Source organism: Dipteris shenzhenensis, chromosome 33 (genome assembly GCF_047967505.1).
Source record: "Dipteris shenzhenensis isolate YYH24624 ecotype China chromosome 33, Dip_SZ_1.0, whole genome shotgun sequence".
Classification (NCBI taxonomy): Eukaryota; Viridiplantae; Streptophyta; class Polypodiopsida; order Gleicheniales; family Dipteridaceae; genus Dipteris; species Dipteris shenzhenensis.
The window spans coordinates 33,656,324-33,673,897 of NC_141628.1; the positions used below are offsets into that span (position 1 = coordinate 33,656,324).

At 39.6% G+C, this 17,574-nt stretch overlaps 1 protein-coding gene across 1 annotated transcript; it reads right to left on the reverse strand.

The window, feature by feature from the left end:
* Nucleotides 1-1,045: 1,045 nt before the first annotated feature.
* LOC147880003 (eukaryotic initiation factor 4A-10-like) lies at nucleotides 1,046-3,226 on the reverse strand. The gene is made up of 4 exons (XM_087372116.1): nucleotides 3,067-3,226; nucleotides 2,528-2,634; nucleotides 1,999-2,429; nucleotides 1,046-1,822 (listed from the first exon to the last, which is right to left on the reverse strand). Exons 1-4 carry the CDS (start codon nucleotides 3,132-3,134, stop codon nucleotides 1,187-1,189), a joined length of 1,242 nt encoding a protein of 413 aa, XP_087228242.1. The 5' UTR covers nucleotides 3,135-3,226; the 3' UTR covers nucleotides 1,046-1,186.
* Between the last annotated feature and the right edge of the window lie 14,348 nt (nucleotides 3,227-17,574).

Here is a 17,574-nt window from a genome sequence, read left to right on the forward strand (position 1 = left end):
AGGCAACATAGTTGCACTTGAATAATACAACAGCCGGATTTCTAGCTGCCTGGTACAGAATACAAATGCTTCACATTGTGTGACATAGATGCCACACAAAGTAGCATAGAGAGTAGAGCATATTTCTAAAATTTTCAAAACCATTTCACCTTCACAAAAGAATCCCATTGTTCCAACCGTTACCCTTACAAGCATGAATTACCTTTACCTTATCAAATTATTCTATAAAATAGCATCAACTTCATTTCTTCTTTCTTGAAGCTAACCACATGCCCATGCATCATAACAACAAGCAAACGCATACTCAATGGGAATTGAGCAATCCCAGATGCCCAGTACTTCGGCCTTCCTCCTGCAACACTTCAAGAACGATCCTCTTCCTTGTGTGGGCAAGCATGTGAATTCTGCACTCCCACTACTTCCTCATATGTCAAAATAATAGATGTGGCCATAGAAAAACTTAATTCAACAATAGCTCATCACCATGCGTCAAGTCTGCCTTGTATAACCAACCATATTTTGCCAAGGGCAATGCATTGTACATCACATTAGATAAAAAGGTACAAACCCGAGTTACTTGAGCATAAAAAATCAATAACACTATGGTTTCTTTTTAAGAACAGTGTGTTTAAAAAGGCAAAATAACCCCTCACAAAAGAACAGCTTGATTTTAAGCTTACTCCTTTGGCCAAATATTACAGGTTAGACACGTTACAGCTCCCTTATCCTCAGTCATTCACTTGCACCCTCCAATATCAATTTGTCACTCTGCAACCACTGCACATGGAGTTATATTAGCAAAACTGTCAATTTGTCTATTAACAACTGTGTGAGATGAGACTATAATCAGAAGTTTGCACGCTTGCACCTAACCAAAGTGTTTCTCAGGCATGAGTTCAAATCTCACATCATAAAACCTCAGAGAAAGTACAAACAACAATCAGAACAAATTCCCGCTCGAGTGAAAAATAAGAGATCCCACTCCTGCAAGAAACTCCTTGCTCGACCACCACCTTATTCTTCTACTGAAAAACCTGAGGTGGAATTTCAATCAAGCCAGGAAAGCAGGTGCATCCTTAAATTTAAAAAGCCTAGCCAATAGGTGTTCAAAACACATTAAGTCTCCAACCTCAATGAGGCAAATTACCCCCATACAATTTAAACCATATATAAAAACTCAGTTAGCTCATATGAGATCCGCAACATTAGAGGGAAGCTCTTCTATCACCACATTGTAAAACTTTTGAATGTCCAGCAGCATCCTCTCGTCTTCCTTTGTGACAAAATTGATGGCAACACCCTTCCTACCAAACCTTCCGCCGCGCCCAATACGATGCAGATAATTTTCAGGTTGGGTGGGTAAATCGTAATTGATCACAAGAGAGACTTGTTGGACATCAATACCACGTGCTAGCAGATCAGTGGTAATAAGAACACGAGAAGACCCAGATCTGAACTCCCGCATGATCACATCTCGAGTGTTCTGATCCATATCTCCATGTGTCGCAGAGACTGTGTGGTCTCTTGCTCGCATTTTATCTGTGAGCCAATCAACTTTCCTTCGAGTGTTGACAAAAATGACACTCTGAGTGATAGCAAGTGTCTCATAAAGATCACACAAAGTCTCAAGCTTCCATTCCTCCTTTTCCACATTCACATAGAACTGCTTAATACCTTCCAATGTCAACTCATCCCTCTTGACAAGAATTCTCACAGGCTTGTTCATAAATTTTCTTGTGATCTCGAGAGCCTCAGGTGGCATGGTTGCTGAAAACACACCCACCTGCAACTTCTGAGGCAGAAGCTGGAAGATGTCATATATCTACATCAAAAACAAGTAATGAAATATGTCAATCACGCATGATTAGAAACCTGTTCCCATGCAAACATAAGACCCAATCCATCAGTATTCAATTAGTTCTCAATGTTAACCGTCTTTGGCCAAGGCAACACGAGGGCCTGCAACCGGGGCTAAAGAATTATTGCATGAATTGTTACCTGGTCCTTAAAGCCTCGAGACAGCATCTCATCAGCTTCATCAAGAACAAATATTTTGATGTAATCAGGACGAAGAGAACCTCGACGAAGCATGTCATACACACGGCCAGGAGTTCCAACCACCACATGGACTCCACTCTGAAGAATCCGAATGTCTTCTCGAACACTTGTACCACCAACACAGGCATGCACCTTCACCTGCAAATAGTCACCGAGTGCTCGCATAACCTTCTCAATCTGCTGTGCGAGCTCTCTAGTTGGCGCCAAAACAAGTGCCTGGCAATCAAACAAGCTGTAATCGAGCTGCTGCAGGATTCCTGAGCAAAAAGTGGCAGTCTTGCCCGTGCCAGACTGTGCCTGTTGAATGACGTCCAAACCCCTTGCAAAAGGAACGATTCCTCTCTGCTGTATGGCCGATGGCTTCTCAAATCCTGGAAAGGCAAGCAATCCAAGAAAAGCGATCAAACCATCAAGTTCATCTGAGCTGGAGGCTGCGTACTCTAGAGTAAAACAGGGGGCGGCACCGCACCGTAAGCATAAATGCCTCTCAGAAGGTTTTCATGGAGGCCCATATCATCAAAGCTCTCACAGACCTCGTCCCATGTTGAGATTATCTCTTCTCCATCCCCTGCGAGGCTGCAAATTCGACAAATCACCCGGTTTCAGCGGGCAAAATTCTCAATGTAAGTCTGCTCTCTCTCTCTCTCTCTCCACACACCCACAAACGCGCGCGCGTACGTGCTTGATTTCAGTGTACCACTACAACCGGCAATCCGCACCCCAAATTTCAGTGTACTACTACCACAGGCAATAGATGAGCACGTAGACTCCAAGCGTATCTATGGCAACACTGCCGACACATCGCAAGGGCAAAAATCCGACCAAGAAAGGTGACATATCTGTTTGCCCCGTACAATCTAGAGCGCGCAGAAGATCGACAAGGCAAGAGCAGATCCAAGGCTGAGGAGATGGGATAGGGGACTGAAATCCACAGCGGCACATCGCAAAGCGAGCTTCAAATTCCGAAGGAAGGCAGGAGCAGAGAAAGGGAGGAGGGCAAAGACTTACACTTGTTCCATCTTGGCGTCATACTGGCGGGCATCAAACTGCGATCCTTCGGGAGCAAAACCGGCCATGATTGGAGTGAGCGAGAAGAAGAGAGCTTGGCGAGAAAGAGCAGATCCAAAACCTGCTCGTCTCTTTTTCAGAGATCAAAAGAAAACATTTGTGCTCTCTCTCCAGTTTTACACCTTAGCACCTCCACCTGTCCTCCCCTGGCGGACATCTCCCATTTACACCCACCTCTCTCTCTTCTCTTTTTATTATTATTATTATTATTATTATTACCCTAATCACCATTCACATACACACTTATCACTTTGGTCGGCTCGGCCATGCAGCATTTCCCCTTTCCCACCCCCCCCCCTCTCCCCTTTCACCCGCCCACCCTAGAAAATAGAAGTGGAGGATCATCGCCCCTCGTGGTGGTTCACACCCCCCGCCACGAGCCATCATCTGGCTGCTAGTTTTTCACCAACCTGTGATTGATGTGGCGGCGGCTGGAGGAGATGGAATGGCCCAATCGTGTAACGGTTGGAGGAGTTGGTCATGGCCTTCATGGCCCCAACACCAAACTTTTTTGTCAGTGTTTGAGCCCACCGACTCTCCTATTGGGCCAACTAGGGCGACAGCCCCTCACACCACCTTTTAGAAGATGGGCATGAATCCAGCCTTAGGTTGGCAGCACAAGCTAACGTGAAAACCTCCAATCAGACGACGGAGGGTGGCAATGTGGGCCAGCACCTCTCTCCAACCCAACCTGAGCCAAACATAGAGCAAGGTAGGAGGAAGCTCGTCCGGCTTAGCCAACCCCTTTGCACCATTTGATCATTCAATCACAGCCTGCTTTAAAAATGTATTGAGCCAAAAATTCAAAGCCATGGACATTTGGGTAAGCGGTTCGTGTGAATTGCTGAGTACATACATTGCGGGCGGGCACACATCCATGGGTGAGGGATGGGTTGGGTGCCACTTGGTGTGAACCCAGCCTTAACTTCATGTGCATGGGGCTTTAACTTTATGTGCTAAACCATGTGATAAGCATTTTTTCACGGCATAACTTTATGTGCATAGGACATAAACTTTATGTGTTAAGCCATGTGATAAGCATTTTAAAAAGAGAACTCCATTAGGGCATGATCACTTAGCTGTTGAAGTTAAGGGTGAGTTTGGTAGGGCAAGGTTTGACAAGAAGTCACACAAATGGGATAAAGTACTGAGCCATGTTGTAAACATTTTTAAAAACATAGGAAGAGAGCTCCATTATGGCATGATTAATTAACCCTTAAATTTAAGGATGAGTTTGGTAAAGGCAACAAGAATGGGATCCCAGCATCCCCCTAAGTGCTTGTTCTCCCATTATATGACTAAGGTGCCCATGTTCCTAATGTTAGGCCACGAATGACCTGCAATTGCATGATTAATGAATGAAGATAAGTAGGGATACAAGCTATACTAATCTGAGAATGTCGTTACATCATCTCATTTATGTCGCTATGGCAAAATTCACATGGCCTTAGTCCTAATCAACATAAGGCATACTCCAAATTGTTTATTTGAGCTTTTTAACATTTTTCATTGCTATCCATGATCTTCAAAGACTAACAACCAATTAACTAAAAATCGCTTCACTCATTGCTTGTCGGTCTCATTTATAAATCCTTTTTCTTTTCTTTCTTTAAGAAATTATGACTTTTGAAGCATCATGCAAAAAGATATATACTCACAAAAGAGCCCCCCTTGTCCCCATCTTGAAGTATTTCTAGTTTCTCTTTTCTTTTTCTAAAAATTACAACTTTAAACCCCAACTTTAAAAGTGGCACTTTTTCTCCCTCCTTATCTTTCGAAGATCAAAAAATTGGCATCCTCTAATGCACATTTCACCTATAGTTTTGGCAGAACTCCAAAATATACTCACCCCTTTGATGAAAGAAACATGCTCCTAAGGTTAACACTTTGAGGAGCACATGTAGGAAAGCATTTCAGGTGTATTACTAGAGATATACATAAAATTTCCACATGCACATGAATCAAGGATCTTACATTAATGCTTCTTTCCCCATCAACATTAGCCACCTCCAAAAGGCAATGCTCGCAAGCTGACAGAAAAACCCTATCTCAACGTCTTTGGATGGATGGTGGGCTTCAAAGACCCAGTGGTAAGCCATGCATTGCTATCTATATGTTACGTAATGTAACCCTACCCTCATCTGCGGGCATATGCCCTAAAAGTCAGTCAATTTTTGTAACAGGTCTTCCTTTTTGGGCCTGACCAACCACTATAAATATATTCTCCTTTTAATTTAAAAAAAAAAAGCATTAGCCGCCTCTATTTGAGCACGAAATGGGCACCGAGATATATTAATGCTCAATGTCTATGCTTTTGAGCAGGATATAAGTTTTAGCCAAGCGCAAATAAGGGTCTCCATTGTCAACCAATCAAGCATCTTTAATTCATTGAAAAGGGCTTACTTTTCTCCCCTCACCGACAAGGCTTAGGCTACCTATGCATCCACATTACCTAAATATAGGATCTCTTAGGGAGGGCAACTCTCGAGGCTATTATTGTTTTATAATGGATGATATCACAAAAGTTTTTTTTTATGTAGGATATCACATAAGTCGATAATAAGAGTATAACATCAAGAGATTTCTTTAAAGTATGTATACATGTGGGTACTTTAGGAGGTTAAAGAAAAAGATATAGTAAGACATTTAAGTAAGAAGGTATCCTATACATCAAGGGGGTTTGTTAAACTACCTCAAAAATGTCTTAAAGGTCATTGTAAATATTCTTCAAAGGAGATGGTAGAGGCATGCATAATTACCATCTCAAATGGCAACCTAATGATTTGTTCATGCCCAAGTATGGTCTTATCTATTTGTCAATAAGGTTACCTAGAGAGTTTTCTATCACTCCAATGGAACCCTTAGAAAAACTAGCAAAAGGCTTGCATTCAAGGGGTTGTATTTGAACCCCTACTCATATATGGTTCATGTGCCCCTTTTGCTTTATAAAACTTCAACTTTTTTTATTCTATGACTAGAAAAACTCCTTCTTACACATATATTTGTGAAGGATTGCTATATTAAAAAACACCTTTTGGGGAACCCATGTCCTATTGTTACCTATTTTGAGGTGTGCCCCGTGAAATTTATTTCGGGATGACTTCTAGTCTTTAACCGTTTGCCTTAACTAGTGCTTTCAACCAAATCTTCAGTATTAGAGACCAATATCTCACCAGCTAAGACAAATCTTCAGCATTAAATGTGCACCCATGTCCTATTGTTACATATTTTGAGGTGCACCCCTTGAAATTTATTTTGGGATGACTTCTAGTCTTTCACCATTGGCCTTAACTATTAATTTAACCCATTCTCATCTTCACAAAGGAATTAAAACTAAATCTTTAGCATTAGAGATCAATGCCTCACCAGGTAAGACATACATATGTGACTGAATCATCAATCATTATTGGAGATAGAGTAGCATGGTGGTTATAAATTGAGATTACATTCTTTATAGCTTTCAATGTGACACTAACGCTTTATGCACATGAAGGAAACATTATCCAATACTTATAACACAAATATTGTATTGTTATGCCATCATTATAGGACATCTCTTCATGCTTTAAATGAGATGCATCATTTTATAGGTTGTTTATTAGTATGCATAGGAAGAAAATGTTATCCCATATGGATAGCACACATATTATATTGTTTAAAATGATAAGCAAGCTACTAAAGCTTCTATAAATGAGAAATTATGTATTATGCTTTTATATTATGTACTTGCTTTTCTAGTAGTGTAGTTTGAGGTAAAGATAATACTTACAAAGATTCCAAGACAAGTGAGAGTGGAGGAAAGTGTATGGGTAAAGCAATGATGTTTAGAGTAGGAAAATGATAATAGAGAATGAATTGGCCTTTTAAGTATGAAATCATGAGAGGGGATTAGAAAACAAGATAAATTTAGATAGGAAGAAGGGGGGGATAGTGCATAGGCAAATATAAATTTAGAAGGGGGGGGATAGTGTGTAAGCAAAGATTAGTTTTTCAAAGATGTTCAAGCATTATGTAAGCATGTATGAGATTTAAGTTTCCTAGCCAAGGCAACCAAAAAAGGAGGTTATCTACTAGAATTTAAGAGCAAGGACTAACATATAAGAATATGCAAACTTGTGAAAGACTTTATATATGCAAAGTAAACTGAAAAAATGCCATAACAGATGTAATATGGGGAACCACTATAATAAAATATGTGCAAAAGACAAGATGTAATGTAAATCTGTTGAAAGATAGAGGATGCAGGACCCACATACTGTGAGATTGAGCTAGCACTATTGGCATAATGGAGAATCTGAAGTTGATCACAAGTGGTTGGAGTGGTCCATCAATGCTTCGAAAGTTAAGCATTCAAAAGGATAGTGCTTAGTTCTGCTTGGAAGTAGTCTCCAAGCAAGAAGCATCCTTTTCACAAAGGTCTTATGCTATCCATCATTTTAGCCATTTGCTTGGAAAAAGAAAGTTTTTAAACCAACTAATGCTAACATATTCAAGTATATGCTTTATATCTTGAGCACATACTTGATTATTTTAAGCATATCTAGGGTAGCCTTACACAAGAATTTTGATTATGTTTAAGACATAAAGTACTCCTTATTTCTCTTTCTCTTAGAGGTATCACAAGTGTTGAAAATACTCACACATTTATCATCTCCTAAGGGTTTTGAGCTTGAGGATTATTATAGGAAGTCACCAACTTTTAACGTGAGGGTCTAGTGATAATGGAGAGCATGCCTATACAAATATATATGAGTTCGATTCTCCTTTTTCATCATTGACAATAGACCTTGAAGTTTCCACCCAACCTAATGTGGGGAAATTAAATAATTTGGATCCCTTCATCAATTGAGTATGCAGTCATGAGAAACCTAATTATCATTGACAATATTTCCCCCATCATGAACACCTAGTTAAGTTTTCTAGCATTGTTGATTAAAGAAACCTTGGGAGTATCCTATAATAAAATTGGACACTCCAAATACTTTCCATGCTCTCCCTCTAACTTTAATAGATAGGTCATGAACTTGTCTCTTTGAACCAAAGCTATTGTTCAAGTTCAAGAGAAACCCCTGGGGCGCCAACTCAATATACATTATGTTACTACCCTCGTCGAAAATCTAGGGTATGGGGAGACAAGGTCCATATAGAATCAATTTCCTACAAAACTTTTAAATATGCAAGGGAAAAATATGACAATCTCGACTCCTCCCCACCACAAAGCATAAGGTTTATACTTCAAAAAATATGAAAAATTGTACGATTTGTACATATTTTCAGACCCAAGGGGGGGTCTTTTCGATGAGGGGGGTTAAAACAAAAAATATACTAAAATATAAAAACCCAACTCCTTTCAAAATCATGTAACTTTTTCATGTGTTAGCCAAATTTCAAGCTGTAAAGACATATTTGAAGCTCTTTAAGTGTAGAACACAAGCATGCTAATTTGACTAACTTTTACTCATGGCATATTGTTAAATTCAGCTCATATTCAAAATTTTCATAGGTATTCTTACTAAAGGGAGTTGGCTCCCCAAGGAGAAACCTTGTACCATTTTGGAACTTTTATAGAAATTTGTCTTTTTAATCCAAACACCCTTGTTTACGATTGGTCTTAAGGAGCAATAGGGGAGATTTGGAATAAAAAATAACCCTTTGTATTAGGCCCTTAAGAATGGGTCTAATCCTTATTTAGGCTCTATACCAATGAGGAGGCTCAAGCATTAATAGGTTGGAGGATTTCTTATTGCTCCTCATTGGTGGAAAGAAACGGTCCCCACCCCAAGTTACTTTAATCACCAAAGTAAAGGGAAATGTTACCCTTAGGAGGCTTGATGCTACTCTATAGGTGGTTGGATAAAGTATCATCCAACAGTTCTAGATATGAGCGTTAAGGCACATAATGGCAGTTGGAGGCAAAAAAAAGTCCTTTAGATCTTACAAAGATCTAATGGCTACAATGCTATAGAAGAAATTCCCACATGCACATCGTTAGGGATGACAATCGAATTGGAAGATGGAGATTCAGTGCTTTGCATGCACGCCATCGAATTTAATTCTGACATGATCCAAAGGATCATATGCATACAAAAGGCATGTGCTCGCATACCATTGGATGCAAATCAATCTATGAACTAGGATAGGCACCCGGCACCCAGCACCCAGCACTTGCTACGTGTGTTGCATTGGACCATTAGATCTCTTTCAATCTAATGGTTGTCATTTGCCATGGTGAGCCAAAGGACACACAAGAGACTCTCGAGATGCACCTAAGGACAATCGTTAGATCCCTACATGCTCTAATACCTAAAAACAACTCAAAGGTAATGGGGTGCCCATTTCTATCTTGTCCAAGAAAATCTCTCACGCTAATCATATTTAATATAAGGACAATGAATTTGACACGATCAACATTTGAATGCATAACAATAATTCCAGATACAGAATAAGTCTTGAGCTCACCCTCTATATGGAATATTTACATTAGGCATGTGATACAATTTTGCATGATTTTGCTAGCCTCCAATAAAGACATGTGTCAAAATTTCTTCTCTAGCAAGTGCAATACATTGAATTTTCTCAAAATTGATAATTTTAATTGCACTAACAAAATTCAAGGAGAACAGGTTCAATTTTCTTATATATATCCCAGCAATGGGTCAAGGCAATTTATGTAAGTTCTACTTCCATGATCTCTTGACATTTGTGAGCATCCTGCTCCACCCAACTGCCTACTAGGTCTTGGTTGAGAGACTAGTGAAACTACGATGTCTTGCCCATAGATCAAGAGCAAGTGCCAACTATGAACTTATAGGTTAAAAGAAGTTAAGATTAACTTGATAGAATACTTGAGTTCCCAAAACACTTCAGCTTGCTCCAAAAACCCAAAGGTGCTCAAGCCAAAAATGACAAATTCATCAAAGGTGATTCATAGGCAATGACATACTTCGTAAGCATAAGAACTAAATCCACAAATAGAAAGTGTAATGGTTCTCACAAACTTTGAGATGAGTCACTATAGCAAAGTGACACTAGGCCATTGAGTTTGAGTGAGAGAATACAAGAGGCACCTCTAGGAAAAAACAACAATTGCCCTAGTAGTTCTAGGTAAAAAACCAAACCAAACACAAGACAAGTCTAAAAACTATTGGACACACATTGTCAAGCTATAACTAAAGGGGAAAGGTTATGTAGAGAAGTGCTCAAAGCCATCTATGCCTTGGTTGTCAAGTCTCAACGGTTTTTTTAGCATATAGAGAAAAACTAAGAGCTAGGTGAGACCATCAAAAAACTAAGGGAAACATCTAGCATTAAACCTTAGAAGTGACACAATGCTTGCATTCTTCAACAAAGAACAAGTCAAAGAAATGTAGGTAGGCTACACTCATTCGAAGACATTCCATCAACAATAAGAAGAGCCACCCACAAAACACTTGTCAACCTAGACGTCTCTCCTTCAAACAAGGGAAACAACCTTTAACCCTGATGAGACCAATGTCACCTGTATAGCAAAAAAAAATATAAACTATCAGTAGACCTGAATTCAGTTATTGTACTCCAGGGAACTTCAAGTAGTTCCTCTCAGAGCTTTGCACAACCGTAGGTAAGAGGTGGAACACAATAGACAAAGAGCTAGCCACCAACACAAGATAGGTAGAGGACTCATCAAGAGAGGACAAATAAGCTTTTGTAGTAAGACAATAAGAGCAAGTCATTTTCCTCTTGTTAACTTTCAAAAGAATTTTTTTAGAAGCATGCACAAAGGAGAAAAACCAAGCTCTAGATGAGACTAAAGCTAGGTTCACCCTCAACCATCCTCCAAAAGGTGGTGTGAAGGGCTACTATTCTAGTTGGCCCAATAGGAGGGATTGGCCTAGACGCTGACACAAAAGATTTGTGTTGGGCCCACGAAGGCCGCCCAATCCATGTCCAACTCCTTTGTCTGCCACATGCTTGGCATTCCATCTCCTCTAACCACCGCTACACCAATCACATGTTGGTGACAAATTAGTAGCCTGATGACCATTGGCTCGTGTGAACCACTACATCTAGTGACCATCCTCCAATTTTATTTCCTTCTCCATGCATGGGTGGGTGGTGTGAACCCACCCTAACAAAACATGAAATGAGGTATTACAAACCAAAAGGACTTGGAGTTGGTGAAAGGGCATTGTGTCACTCCAATAGGCTCAAGGTAGTTCCTATCATTATTGATCACAACTACCCTATCTAGATGCTTAACCAAACCAAGAAGAAGCCAAGCAATATTATTAAAAAAGAGAGAAAGTAGATGTTGATGGTGAAAGCAGAGAGTTGAAGGGGACAACGCACTAAAGGATTCGGAGGAGAACTTCGCTAAAGAAGAGAGTTGAAGGGGACAAGGCACTAAAGGATCTACTACATCCCCAAGCTTGAAAACACAATAAAAAATAGGAAGCAGCACATGAAAAACACACACATAGTTTGAAGGAGCACAAAAAGGGAAGCATGAAGTGCATCTCTTCCTTGCTCTTAAGTTGTAGAGCCCTTTGTGGTAAATACCAACATTTGTTGGCACAGAGTGGCTTGGTAAAGATATGCAGAGCTTCTTGGTGAGGTCAAAGTAGATAAATATATTGAGGAAAGTCTCTTGGTGAAGATATTACAACTTGTTCTTTGGTTAGAAAATGCACAAGATCTATCTCACCTCTAAGGACATTTTCTTGATGACGTGACAAGTGCACTTCAAAGTCCCTTGGTGAAAATATCTGCAACTTCCTATTTTGTCAAAATATGAACAAGATCTATCTCACCTTTGAGGACATTTTATTTGATAAAGTGGTAGTGCACTTCAATATATGACAAATGTGATTCTTAGGTAGTATGATTGGCTCATTGGACAAACACAATTGGCTCATTGAGAGGTCATACAATCGACTCGCTAGCCTCACACAACACACCTACTAAATGCAATAGTAATTGGATGAGACTACCTATCTCTCATCCCTTTTCCCTTGCAAAAAACTCTCTCTAATAGGATGTGGTGGGGGTACCCCTCCCCCACATCTACATTCAGTCGCACCCCGTGCCACACCTACCTATCGACGAGGTAGGTGCCATTAATGCAAGTGCCCTTGGCTAAGTATATTCCAACAATGGTACAATCAGGATTTGGTGCACACAATGTTGACCTGAGCAAATGGACCGGTCCTTGATTTCCCCAAACCTTGTTTGCATTGAGGTACATTCATTTGATAGTTCCCAGCTTTGTTCCTTTGTTTGTGATTTGGCTTCATCTCTTGTTGAGGCCCATCATCTAGGGGGTTCAACATCTTGTCTGACAAATGTTAGCGAAGATGGTTGATGACGATTAGAATACTTGGCTTAGGCTTTCAATAGATTGTCTCTTTATACTAGTACCTTGTCTGAGGTCATGTCAACTTGGTATTCTACACAAGTCTTTAAGTTCAATGTTCTCTTTAAGCTTTTGCATTGTGCTTTCTTCTCTTGTTCACGTGCTTCATCTTTTTCATCTCTTCTTTCAATGCCTTGAATTTGTTCTTCATGCCCTGTCCATGCCCATGTGATCATCCTTAATCCCTCAAGGTGCCATCCTTTCCCTTTCATTTTATAGGGTTGTGCACGTTGCCTGGAGGCTTTCCCTCTCCTCATCATCGCTTATCAAGCCTAGAATTATGGCATGCTAGGATCAAAGGCGAGTCTCCAATGAGTCCAAAAAAACCAAAACAAAACATGCCACCGAGACAACATCATATTTGAGGGTCACATAGTAACGCAACTTGAAACAAAACACCAACTTTGTTTCTGCTTTTGGAGAGCTTTCAAGGTAGCATCTAGCTACTGCTATGAAAATGTTTCATTATCACCAAGTAAGTCTTAAATGTCCTTTGTGTCCAAAGATGGTAATAGCCAAGGCCTCATCCTTCTTAAGTTTTTGAAAAGTCTCTTCAATGAATCCCTCACATTCCTTTATGTTTTCTCCAGTGCCTAAAGAAAACAACCACTAAGAACTCAGAAGTATAGGACCAATGAAAACCTAACTTTACTATGAACCATGGCATTTCTTTATAAACAAACAAACCATAAAACCTAGCTTCTCAACTCTTGTCAAACACCCAATAATCTAGGTGGAACATCCCCCTAACAATGTCATTGTGTATCTCAAAGGTCTAAATTTGCACACATGATAAACTTTTTTCCACATGGGCTTAGTATCTGTGCAATTAAGGAAAAGGTGAGCGAAGTCTTTTTGCGCTCTAAGGGATTGATGGACCCTTTCCAATTTCAAAAGCTCTACTTCTTTTCCAAACTGCCCTATGTAAAATGAGCTAGGGTAAGTATGATTGCTTCTCCTTCAAGTTCTTTTCCCATATTCTCCTAAACCTTGCTTTCCACACCTTTATTGAATCTCTCCTCCACTGGTTTACTATTAAGAGTGTCATAAATGCCATCCAAAGAGAAGATTCATTTTTTACTTCAAAAGAAAATATATAAAAGTGTACTACATTCTATCAATATAAGGAAACTTATAAAATGGGCTCGATAAACTTTCACAAAGATTTTATATTAATATATAAGAATAGCTTGATAAAAACATCAATGGAGTTAACCTCTTCTATCCCTTCCAATAAAATTCTCTAAGGCATTTAACTTGCCTACCCCCCATCCAAGCAAGGGAATCTCTATCCCACACCTATGTCCTACTCCTGATGAGCAATAAGTTGAATCATTTAACTTGTATTTCTATAGTAACTGCATGTTTTGTAACAAACTCTCTGCCTTCCTATCCCTTAGGCCATTCCAAACTTGAATTCCTTTTTTATTTAAACATATGGTCTCCTCTATGTTTGTATCTCGTAAAGGCTTATCCTTCCAAATGACAGGAACCAAATAGAGTCTCCGGTAGTAAAAGTCCCTGTCTTCATGAAGAACCCTTTCCAAGAAGTGTGACTCCTCAAGATTTCCCACCCCTTCCACATGGATTTCTACATCCTTTACCCTTTATTCATACATAGTTCCTACCCAAATAGTGCATATAGCTCAGGGCAATGTTTCCAAATCTTGCATCTAGCAGTTTCCTCCCACAAATTCAAAAGTTTAGGACCTACAATTTCCTAGAATGTCAAATAAAATTTTTTTGGAAGTCCATCTTTCCTTAGGGTCTTTCTTCTTGCTAAGATTGATGTTGCTTTCTTTAACTCCTCCACAGTACTTTATCTGTCCAAGAAGTTGGAATCATATCTTGAAATAGCTTTTGGTATGACTGAGTTGCATCTCTTACATTGCCTTCAAAGTCACAATCCCAATTTATGTTAACATTCATTTGGATAGAAGGTAATCGGAAGAAGAAGGGATTAGCCTTTGATGATGCCTTTCTAGCCTTGTCTATCCCTCTATCCAAAAAAAGGCCTACTGGAAAATGGTTAAAGAAGGGGAGATATTTGAAAAATGGTTAGAGAAGCGGAGATTTTTGAAAAATTTGCATTCCCTATTAATATTCTCATCTCCCACCCATATTGACCAATAGAATTTGTCCAATCTCAAATTTCAATGGCTATCCCCTATCTAGTTATTGCACTGCGTGAAGTACCACTGGACACATCCACTAAACCTACTTGTTCTATGAGTTTCAACCAAGCATTTAGTTTACTATCATGCATAAATTTGCCTTTACTAGCCCATTAATCATATGCTCCACCCTATTGAAGTCCCCCTCCATTGCCTAGTTCAAGGTCAGTAATGCTTCTGAAAAGAGAAAAACGTTTCTTGTCCTAGTTGGCCCAATGAGAGAATGGGGCTGACAACAAAAGATTGTCTGCCCCTTCAGGGCCGCCCAAGGAGTGGGTAGCCTGCATGCAAAGTTTAGGAAGTCCATCGGTAGGTCTCTAATGTAGTTTGCTATGAATACTCTTGCAGTGAGCAAAAACATCATCTGATGAATGGCGATACATGGCTTCGCATAAAATCTATGCTATGCAATCGAGCTCTCTGGGGCTGACAACGTATGGATGTCTATCAACCCTTTCTCTGGAATTCATCAATAGAAGAATAGTTCTACTGAGCACTCCTTCATCATATGAACCAAGTGTCGCTCCAAACTCTCGATGCTCAAAAATTCCAAGACCAAATGCTTCATCTCCAAAGTAGAGATGTAACCCAAGATTTTCACAAGATTTATGTGCCGTAGTCTCCCAAGTATCCGTAGCTCCCTTACGAATATATCGTATGATTGTGCATTTTTGAGTTTTTTCATAGCAATGACCCTATTGTTTGCTAACACTCCCTTGTAAACAACGCTGAAGCCACCTACACCAAGGACATTTTTTCCATTGCAGCCTTCATTGGCAGTCCAGAGACCTTAGGCCCTAAACCTTTGCCTTCCAAAGGTTGGACATAATGCCAAAGTAGCTTGGGGTGTGGTGGAGAAGGTACCAAAGTAACCCCCCCAACAATAGCAATGCCAAAGTAGTAGTAATAACAATGATAACTATCTTTGATTATAGAGAAAGTCGATGCTTGTCATGGACTGAAATCGCTCCATCACAGACTTTATGGAAGATCGGCCCACAAAGGCCTGCATTGCCCAGAAAAGATGTAGCATTGAGATGTGTAAACAAAAGGTGCAATTTTTCAGATGCAAGAGCTTGTGTTCATGCATGCATCTAGACGTGCTCATCGGCATGCACCTAGTGGCAGACCTCTCCTTGCCTAGATGAGATCCTGAACAAAGAGAAGGAGGTATGATTTGGATCCAAATTGCTTGTATGGAAGTGACAAATTGCCACTACATCAATTGGGTGAGCTTGCTCGAGTCACATCACCGTCTCATAGACCTTTGTGGATTGAAGCTCGTGCGCCATCATAGCTCGTATCTAGCATCAAACTGCTCAAGGATCAATCACTATGTAGCCCACCATGGGTCCCCACGAGTTGAAGCAGCACTAAACTACAAATAGCTATTAGGGAAAGTTGAAAAGATGGCACTTTTAAACTGGGAGCACGGAGCATCAGATGGATGAGAAAATAATTTATTTGTCAGTGGGTTGCTTTGGCGGCTTGCATAATGCTTAATTAATTTGCCTAAGATCAGAGAGAGAGTCGAGCAAGAGTCAAAAGAAACATGGATGGGTAGGAAAGAACAATAGCAAGAGCAGAGGTGAAGAACAGGAGCTTGATCGATCGTGCTGGAGATATGAAGCTATGTAGCTTGGAACAATTGCTAGCATTGTTGTGATTGGTTCTGTAGTCATTGCTTGTGTTGCCATGTTTTAAGTCCTCATTGTACTTATGCTTCCCTGTGGTGCTTGAATTGCATTTGATTGTAGTGATATATATATACCATGTAGTGTAGTCGAGTCTGCCTAATGGTGTGCTGGTGATAAAGCATCTAGGGTTCAACTTCTTTCATTCTTCTTTCCCGGAAGTTAGTACGTTGTATGACCTTGAGAGCCAATTATATACCATTCGAGCGAAAGCAACTCCCTATCTATTTCCACACCCTTGGCCCACGGTGCAAGTAGTCTGGTAGTACTCCTCAAGACTTAGGAAGATGAAGTGAGTAGCTGGCTCTAACTCATGAATTAAGTTGTCCTAATGAGCTCTTAGAAAAGCTAACGTTAAATTTATGTTTTTCCCCTTTTAAACAAGCAATGTATGATCATCTAGCACATGCATCTACTCATGTATGTAATTCAGTCTTGCGTATGAGATTTTACATATATATATGATGTAAGCACTTCTATGATTTTAGGCCCCGCAATTGATCAAGATCTAGACGATTGTTCAATATCAAGCAAGGGATTCGAAGGGTGTAGCTCAATATAGTAAGCTTTGAACTTTTCAATATTTCATTGATAACAATGGCATCATCAACAAGTACTGAAGAATCAATGAGCTAAAAGAAGTTTTCTTGGAAGATTATTCAGAAGTCCCTTCATGAAAAGAAGATTTACCTACCAAAAACGTGAAGCTAATGCAAAGATATGGAATAAAAACTCAAAGTGGATCCCGTCGTCCTTCCTTGAAGTCCTACACTTATATGGCGAATGAAACTTGATTTCCCTTACAAGTAAAAATCATTAATGCATTTCATTGTCCTATGTTGAATTGCTACGCTTATATGACACATTTAAAAAAAAGCAAAGGGGATCCCATTGTTCTATCTTGAAGTGCTACACTTATATGGTGAAGGAAACTTCGATTTCTCTTGCATATAAAAATCATTTATATTTATGTAACTGAATGATGAACTGGAAACAACAGATTTTGAGCTAAGACTTTTTTATTTTTATAAACCAAATAATAAACCTATTGTCAAAAATGTCATTTTACATTGCAATAGTACATGTAGTAATTTATAAATGTATTCTCAAAAATGTTATTTTAGATTCCAACACTACATGTAGCAATTCATATATGAAATTTTAATACAAGCTAGACTAATAATTTGTT

What these genes read in the sequence shown, in the direction of transcription:
- LOC147880003 (XM_087372116.1), bottom strand. Translation starts at nt 3,134, where the DNA reads ATGGCCGGTTTTGCTCCCGAAGGATCGCAGTTTGATGCCCGCCAGTAT. An exon ending in GACGCCAAGATGGAACAAGT is followed by an intron (nt 2,635 to 3,066) that starts GTAAGTCTTTGC and finishes TCGAATTTGCAG; the next exon opens with CCTCGCAGGGGATGGAGAAG. An exon ending in GAGAGGCATTTATGCTTACG is followed by an intron (nt 2,430 to 2,527) that starts GTGCGGTGCCGC and finishes TTGCCTTTCCAG; the next exon opens with GATTTGAGAAGCCATCGGCC.